Source organism: Grampus griseus, assembly GCF_964374135.1.
Source record: "Grampus griseus genome assembly, chromosome: 8".
In the NCBI taxonomy this organism is placed as follows: Eukaryota; Metazoa; Chordata; class Mammalia; order Artiodactyla; family Delphinidae; genus Grampus; species Grampus griseus.
The window spans coordinates 14,841,037-14,850,129 of record NC_139002.1 but is presented as its reverse complement, the minus strand read 5'-3'; the positions used below and the strand labels follow the sequence as shown (position 1 = coordinate 14,850,129).

Here is a 9,093-nt window from a genome sequence, read left to right as displayed (position 1 = left end):
TGCTTCTGGAACTCTCTGTTACATTTGACATTGTTTACAGCTCCTCTGGTTGAAACTCTTTTTCCTTTGGCTTCCTTCTTGCCCCCTTTTATCTCACTGAGCATTTTTTAAAAATAATTCATTAAAAAAATTTGGGGGGGGGCCATGCCATGTGGCACGCGGGATCTTAGTTCCCCGTCCAGGGATCCCGTGCCTCCTGCAGTGGAAGCTCGGAGCACTGGACCGCCAGGGAAGTCCCACACTGAGCGTTCTTTCTCAGTCTCCTTCCACTGGCTACTTTTTGTTAGCCTACTAGATAGAAAGATAAGTTTCTTCTGGTTCTATGCTTGACGCATTTGCTTCTGTGTGCCACACACAGTCTTTCTGTGTGGTCTCATCCCTGCCCATGGTTTCAGTGACCATCTTCATGCTTCAAGTCCCAGATCTGTATTTTTAGCCTTTTCTCCTGAGCTCTAGTCCAGGACATCCAACTGCCTATTAGACAGCTCCACCTGCAGATCTCACAGGATCTTAAACTCCAGTGTTCTAAAACCAAGCTCATCATCTCCAAGCAAAAACACCTTCCTTCTCCTGTTGTCCTTATCTTAGTTGGTGGTATTGCCATCTGCTTGATCGACTGCAGCTGGCAACCTGAGACAAGCCCCTCTTTTTCATCCCCCAGATCTAAATGGACACCAAAAGTCATTCTATCTGCTAAATACCTCTGGAATCTGTCCTCATTCCTACATCTTCACTGCCACTGCTCCCATCATCTGGACTACTGCATGTAGTAGTATTTCAGTGTACTTCAGACATGTGAGTCTGAAGGCGTGGGAAGAGGTCAGAAATATCCTCACTGCATTTTCTGCTTCTAGGCTCACCATCAGCCTGCTTCTTTACACCAGTTGCTACAGTAGTGTGGCACAAATTCCCTCATGTCAGTCTCTGTTTGGAATCTGTCCTTTCCCCCTAACCTTCCAGAATAAATCCCAAACTCCTTAATATGATCTGGCCAGTCTTTTTTTTTTTTTTTTTTTTTTTGCCCTGCTACGCAGCTTGTGGGATCTTAGTTCCCTGACTAAGGATTGAACCCTGGCCCTCAGCAGTAAAAGCATGGAGTCCTAACCACTGGACCACCAGGGAATCCCCTGGCCAGTCATTTTTTGACACTTTCCCTCGTGTACCTAGTGTTCGAGCAATACTGAAGTACTCTTTGTTTTTCAAAGACCTCTTTCCTTTTCATGTTTCTATGGAAGTTTTGTGACATAACATCTTTGTATCTCCAGATCTAACATAATATCTGGTACAAAGTAGATGTTCAATAAATGCTAGTTGAATAAATGAAAGAACAGAAAATCAGAAAGCACAGAGGTTGAAGGTAAGAACACCAATCAGAAGACTTACTATAAGAGTACAATTTAGGGACTTCCCTGGTGGTGCAGTGGATAAGATTCCACACTCCCAATGCAGGGGGCCCAGGTTCAATCCCTGGTCAGGGAACTAGATCCCACATGCATGCCACAACTAAGAGTTTGCATGCCACCACAACTAAGGAGCCCTGGAGCCACAACTAAGGAGCCTGCCTGCCGCAATGAAGAGCCGGTGCAACCAAATAAATATTTGTTTTTAAAATTTTTTTAAATTTTATTTATTTTTTGGCTGTGCTGCGTCTTCGTTGCTGCGTGTGGGCTTTCTCTAGTTGCGGCGAGCGGGGGCTACTCTTCGCTGCGGTGCATGAGCTTCTCATTGCGGTGGCTTCTCTTGTTGCAGAGCACAGGCTCCAGGTGCACGGGCTTCAGTAGTTGCGGCTCGCAGGGCCTAGAGTGCGCGGGCTCAGTAGTTATGGCACACGGGCTTAGTTGCTCCGGGGCATGTGGGATCTTCCTGGACCAGGGATCGAACCTATGTCCCCTGCATTGGCAGGCGGATTCTTAACCACTGTGCCACCAGGGAAGTCCCATAACTATTTAAAAAAACAAAAATGAGTACAATTTACAGGTAACCAGGAAGAGAGGGAAAGGAAATGCTTTCGTTTAACATTTCCTTCAAGCTTCTACAAGGTGAAGCAGTAATAATCAAATAATAATTATTCCTATTATTTTTTCTCTTTGAGAGATATAAACTTTGATCATCGGTACAGTTTCAAATGGAGACAACTTAACTGATTTTAAATAAAATGTATTTTTTTTAAACCCAGCACATGCGACTGCCTCTGACAAAATAAGACCCCTTGGGTATAAATCCCAAGGTCCAACAGTGCAGCTGGGAAGGGTCATTTATTCCACAAATATTAATTTAGCTGATACAGACACTGCTTGGCACAGGGGATACAAAGAAAAGCAATATACAGCTCCTGTTCTCAAGGAGCTCACGGCCCCCAAATTATCTAGTCTTTGCCTTTGGCCAGGACTACACCTAATCCTTTACAGAAAGCCAGCTGTTCATGCTGGGGTGATTATTTAAAGTCCTTTTAGTCACAGATATAGCTATACCTAATTCTTTTGGAATGGAAACTTATGGAAGGGGCAGTAGCAAAATGCAACCATTGCTTCCTTAATGGAAGGGTGCCTTCATAGAAGAGTAATGGACTTGGCTCTTCCTTCTCCAGAAGAAAGCAGGATCTAAGGATTCTGAACAGTCCTCTCTGTTCAGTGATGATCAAGCCTTCCTATGGGCAAGCTTAAATGACTCAGCCACCATTCTTTTCTTAGTTCCAGGACTTTGGGGACTACTAATGCAACGTTTTCCACTGGGGGCCTGTTTGGAAAAAGGAAATTGCTTATTTGAGAGGGGGTATCTTCACCAATGACTAAGGAAGTGTTTCTATCTGAATGCGAGAGAATGCACTTTACTTGGATTAGGTCATTGAGTCTTCATAATAATCCTGTGAAGTTGCTATTAATATCCTTATTTTTGCAGATTAGGAAACTGAGGCATCATGAGCCTAGGTGCCTGGTTCAAGATCACATAGTTACAATGACTGTATCTGAGTCCATGTTAGTTTCACCACAATACTGGTTTGCAACTAGAAATCTTTCCAGACAGGAGAAAAGGGAATGAACATCTAGAGGTCCCTTTAAACCAGAAGCAATTCATGAGTTTGCAGGAAGGGGCAAAATTTGGGGTGCCCTTCTTAAAAATTTCCTTATATCATTTGGAAAAAAATTTTAAATATGTGCGTGTCTATTAAGTTGGCAAAAATCAAGAAGTTAAAAAATCCTTTTCGGAAGGGTGTGGAGAAAGCACTCAGACATTGCTGGCGGGAGTACGATTAGTACAATCTTTACCGGGCGGCCACTCAATCTTTACAGCGGACAACATGGCATACATTTATCAAAATTATAGGTGCACATACCTTTTGACTTAGCAAATTCCACTTCTAGAAATGTATACAACAGATATATTTGCATGCTTGCGAAGTAACGTATGTTCAAGGTTGTGCACTGCAGCCTTGTTTGAAATAGCAAAAATTTGGAAATAAATGCCCACTCACAGAGAACTGGTTAAATAGAGTATGCAACATCTATTCCATGCAGCCCCAAGAATGAGCAAATGCTGTCTACTGACCAGAATGATTTCCAAGATACAGATTTCTAAGCAAGATGCAGGAAATGGGTTTGATATTTTTTCATTTGAGGAAAAACTTCTATACGCATTTGCTTGTAAAGGTACAGACTACCTCTGGAAGAATATACAAGAGACTGATAATCTTAGCTGCCCCTAAGAAAGGATAAGGTATGACTGCGGGGGGAGAGGGTAGTTAAAGTAAGAGTGGAGTGAAAACTTTATTTCTTTAAATTTTTAACCATATTAATATGTAGTCAGGAAAAATAAGCTGAATTAAAATTTAAAATAAAAGATTAAATAAAGCACATGCAGCTTAAGGTAACTTATGAATAAGGCATAGAATGCCTTTTTTCAAAAATACATTCACATTGCTGTGAAGTTATTTCTACATCCATCCCCATAACTCTTTTCATCTTATAAATCTGAAACTCTATACCTATTAAACAATAACGCCCCATTCTCCCCTCACTCTGTCCGCTGGCAACCACCATTACTTTCTGTCTTTACAATTTTGACTACTCTGAGGACCTCAGATAAGTGGAATCATACAGTATTTGTCTTTTTGTGTCTGGCTTATTTCACTTAGCATAATGTCCTCACGATTCATCCATGTTGTAACATATTACAGAATTTCGTTCCTTTTTTTAAGGCTGAATAATATCCTATTGTATGAGTATGCCACATTTTGGTAATCTGTTCACTGGTTGATGGACACTTGGTTTGCTTCCATGTTTTGGCCATTGTGAATAATGCTGCCATGAACATGGGTATACAAATATCTCCTCAAGATCCTGCTTTCAGTTCTTTTGGGTATATACCCAGAAGCGGAACTGCTGGATCATATAGTAATTTTTTTTTTCCCTCAAGGAACCACCATACTGTTTTCCACAATGGCTGCACCATTTTATATTCCTGCCAACTGTGCACAAAGGGTCCAATTTCTCCACATCTTCACCAACACTTGTTGTTTTCCTAATGGGAGTGAGGTGGCATAGTATATCTTTTGGGGAATCAGCAGTATGGTTAGTTGATAGTGGTGTCAGACCCCAATGAGATTTGGTCTTGCCACTTACTAGCTGTGTGACTTTGGACATTACGCCAGTTTCCCCACTGGTAAAATCAGAATTATCTCGGAGGGTTGGTGAGAATTGAATGTGCATAAAGCACTCAGGCTCACAGAAAGCACTCAAGAAATATCAGTTATTATTCTTTCCACCTTAAAAGCTCCAATAATAAACCAAATTCCGACTCGCTCTGGCTCCTTCTGGACGAGTCAGGAGGCAAAGAGACAAACTAGATGATTTTATCAAGGAGTTTTCTACTTAGAGGCTTGAGTCTGAGGACTTCACACAATCTTCACAGACATTCTTCCTTCCTGCTGTCCCCACTCAGCCTGCAGACCTCCCACCTGTGCCCAAAGAAGAGTGCTTGAAAGGAAGAGGTTACTCAGAACCCAGCCGGTTTATGTTTTCTCAGGGGCGGAGGTCGGGAAGAAATCCTGTTGACACAGTTTTGTAAAGCCTGTCACTCAGTCCCCTGCCTATTACCTCTGCAGACCGTTATGCATATTTAAGAAGGGGGGGGGCGGCAAATACAAAAGAAAAATAAGCGAGAGTGAGTGAGAGAGGGAACAAATCAGGATGCTTGAGGGAATCCACGTGGTCGCCAATCTGTAACTGATCAGAGCAGCGACACTGAAGCAAAACCCCCAACGCCTAACGCTAAATATATTGCAATGGAGAAACCGTCCACAATGGGGTGTCTATGTCCTTAGCAGAGTCCTGGGGCTGCCGTTTAAGAGACTCTCCCCGTACTCCCACCCTTTTTGCACCTAGTAAACCACGCGATGTAACAACGGAATCTGGTTCTGTGTGTGCGCTGTGGGAGTGTGAGCTTTGCAAACCATCTGGGCTCCATCCTGCGCGGTTGGAACCACGATCGATCCAGGACGAGTTGGGGGAGTTGGAGCTTGCCTGTGTCTCCTTCCTCTCCCTGCTCCTCTCTAGCCCCCACCCCATCGTTCGCTCTGCACAAACGTTCGCGGGTGGAGGGACGTAGGTTTTCAGCACCAGGAGGCCGTGGACCTTCTCTGGAGGCTGCAGTGCACCCTCCAGAGGGCCAGAGCTGATTGCAACCTGCTCACCACGACCCTCCCCCTCCTCCCCAAATTCGCTGCCCCAGGCTGTTATATTACAGGCGGGGCGCTGTACCGGTGCGGGAGTCCAGGAAGGCTGCGTGACCTTCCAGCGAACTCCACCTCGGCCAGGGGTGGGAGGGATGGAGGCTGCCCCGGGGCCTGCTGGCTGTGTATCGATCCCCCAGCCTCAGCCAACACAAGTTCTCCCGGTACAAACCCCTCCCTCCCTTCTGTGCTTTCCCAGCCTTGCAGGCTTCTAACGCCTAGCTTGTGGCGCCCTCCTCTCTTTCCCGCAATAAAGTGAACCGGGTGGGTATGCATCCCCCGCCCTAACCCTCCCCTTCCCCCTCCCCCCTCTGCCTACTAACCCCGCGCACAGAGCTCGCCGCCGGCGGGCCCCTTCCACCCAGTGTATCATAATGCCCAACGCTCTTCTCCTCCCCCTCTCTTAATCAGAAACGTGGTCGCGAGCCCCCCCGCTCTGCGTGCATACATTAGGGTCTGCTTTGCATGCAGCGGCAGGCAGAGAACTGAGGAAGAAGGGGCGGGGGCGCTTTTGCCCGCCTCTTCCCTCCAGGCCCCGTTAGCCACCCAGTTTCAGCTTCGTTGTAACGCCGCCTCGTTAGCGGAGCACGCCGCGGCCCCAGTGCCCGGGCTGGAGAAACACAACCCAACTCTGCAGAAGGGCACCAAAGCCAGAGGTTTCTCAGCCCCGAGCGCACAGTAGGGCGAGGAGGTGGCGAGAGGCCGACCACTCGGTGTGTGCATTTTGGAGAGAGCTCCAGCCTGAAAATGGGAGGGGCTCTTTTCTTATTATTTTTTAAAGCGCATTCATTGAGGCCCTTTCTATTTTGCATATAGTAAACTGGGCAACAATTCCGTCTTGCCTGTAGCACAATAAGGGCTCTTTTATTCTAGAAGCGTTAAATCCGGGCTAACCCCTCTCGTATCCGTGCCTCGAGGCGGAGAAGGCGCACTCGTCCCCGGCCCGGCAGCCGCGTTAGACTGGAAGCTGCTCTCCCGGGCGGTTCGATTCCCAGCGCATCCCGGGAACGTGTGTAATCGTCCTCTCGGCTCTAGAGGCTGCAGGCGGCCGGCCTCCCTCCGCCTCCATCCTTTCCGTAGTCCTCGCCCCTCCCCCTCTCCCCGGAACCCGCGCTCCGCGTCGGGCTCCTGGGCTTCCTTCCCCCCTCCTTTTCCCGAGTAATGCCGCTCCCGGAGGGCGGGGCACGCAGTTATCCAGGTTGCGGGGCGGGCGGGCGGGCGGCAGGCTGCGGCCCGGGCCTCGGGATGGCGTAGCAGCGGCCTGGCGTCGGCAGCGCGGGCCCGAGCCCGCTATACAGCTTGCTGGGCCGGCTGGCGCGGCCCGGCCCTCGGCATAGCGGCCACGGGGTGCAGGCGGCCGGGCGGCGCCGAGCGGGCCAGGCAGGTTCCGGGGCCCGCGGCCCCCCCCCCTCCGCCTCCCCGCCCCCCTGTGTTGTCGCCTCTCCCTCTCGCTGCTTCACTTCACGGGGCGAACATGGCGCACAGCTGTCGGTGGCGCTTCCCCGCCCGACCCGGGACCACCGGGGGCGGCGGCGGCGGGGGGCGCCGGGGCCTAGGGGGCGCCCCGCGGCAACGCGTCCCGGCCCTGCTGCTTCCCCCCGGGCCCCTGGTCGGCGGCGGCGGCCCCGGGGCGCCCCCCTCCCCCCCGGCTGTGGCGGCCGCGGCGGCGGCGGCGGCGGCGGCGGCGGCGGCGGCGGCGGCGGCGGGAAGCGGCGGGGTTGGTGTTCCAGGGGGAGCGGCCGCCGCCTCAGCAGCCTCCTCGTCGTCCGCCTCGTCTTCGTCTTCGTCATCGTCCTCAGCCTCCTCTGGGCCGGCCCTGCTCCGGGTGGGCCCGGGCTTCGACGCGGCGCTGCAGGTCTCGGCCGCCATCGGCACCAACCTGCGCCGGTTCCGGGCCGTGTTTGGGGAGAGCGGCGGGGGAGGCGGCAGCGGAGAGGTAAGGGGGCGAGGAACCCCCAGGTCCGGGGTCTCGACCCTCTGCGGAGCCCCCTCCCCTCCCCCATCCGGGATTGTGGAGCATCCCAATTCGGGGACCATCCTGGGGTCCCTGACCCGGGGCAGATGGCCCTCCCATCTCGGGACCCCCATCCAGGGGTGCAGACCCCCAGGCGTCCCCACCCCGGGGTTCGGACCCATCTGGCCGAGGGCGTTTGACCCCCCACCCTCCTTCCCCTGACCCTTCCCCACATCCTCTGGCACAGACCCCTCGCCCGGGTTTCCCATCCCGGGACTGAACCCCTCCTCCCTTTCACAGATTACCTCATCCGAGCGAGATTCCTCCCTCCCTCCCTCCTAGAGACTTGATCCCGCCACATCCTCGCCTCCCTCTCTGGGCAGATGTTTTACTCCTGGGGCAGTTTTCCTCTTGGGCATCTCTCGGGGGATGGCCTCATCCAAAGCCACGTTCTTTTCCCACCCTTGGGGACCGATGTCCCTTCTAGCACCTTGCTTTCGAAAACCTGATGAACCCTCGCTCCGTCCCCGGGCCAGGTCCCTACACTACCAGCCACTCCCCCTTCCTTCACCTCCACCCGCACCCCCCCTACCCCCAGCGGAGAGGTTTTCCCCTCATCCCGCCCTTCCCCACCAGGAAAAAGCTACTTTCCTCTCCACCTTGCCTCCCTTCGCCTTCTTTCCCTCTGAAGATAACGGCGATCTCCTCCTACAGCAGTCTGTTTCCCCCATTTTACAGAGCTGCAGTTTCTAGCCTATTGGTAGCAGGGGATTACTCTACCTTCACTCCACCCTTTCCCTCCTTTAGAATGAAGGATTAGTGGCATCTTCGAGGGGAAAATTGTCCACTGTTCCCTAGGCTCAGAGAAGAGCAGCTTTCCACCATTCCCCCTGGAGAGGAGGCAGGTTTTCCCTCCAGCTCTGGGGAAGGGGGCCCCCGTGAGGGGCGGTGTTTGTGGGGTACTTGGGCAGCATCCTCCCAGGGGAAGCAGCTGCTCTCCTACCCCACCCACTGCGCCTGAGAGCACGCAGTCTTCAAACCTAGCTCCCTCCCGCCCTTCTCCTTTTCTCCGTCATTTCATTATTGATCCACCTTTTCCTAGGCCAATCCTGGGGCTTGGAAGGGGTGGGGGAAGCAGGGTTGGGGTGAGGAGAGTAGATAAGGGACAGTTTTACTGTAGTGCGGTGGTGGTGGCTGCTTCTGGTTGAGAGAAAGAGGGTTATGAAGAGGTTATGAAGCAAAGTTATTCCTTAGAAGGAGTTAGCATTCTCTCTCTGATTTGTTTGAGGGGGACCCAAGGTGGATGAAGGATCTCCAGCTTTGCCCCTTCCCCATTTAGTACTGGGGCGAGAATGGGGATGCTTTGATAGGCATTATTCAGCTCCCTTCAGCCAAAAGGAAAGTTGCCCTG

At 51.3% G+C, this 9,093-nt stretch overlaps 1 protein-coding gene across 3 annotated transcripts in view; it reads left to right on the top strand.

Moving 5' to 3' along the window:
• Positions 1 to 7,202: 7,202 nt before the first annotated feature.
• KMT2A (lysine methyltransferase 2A) overlaps positions 7,203 to 9,093 on the top strand; it is a gene marked incomplete at its 5' end in the record, with an annotated part of 75,933 nt that continues 74,042 nt past the window's right edge. For all 3 annotated transcript variants that reach the window (XM_082659460.1, XM_082659458.1, XM_082659459.1), the window contains one exon: positions 7,203 to 7,664. In XM_082659460.1, the coding sequence (XP_082515586.1) occupies positions 7,203 to 7,664 (462 nt within the window). The remainder of the gene's footprint in view (positions 7,665 to 9,093) is intronic.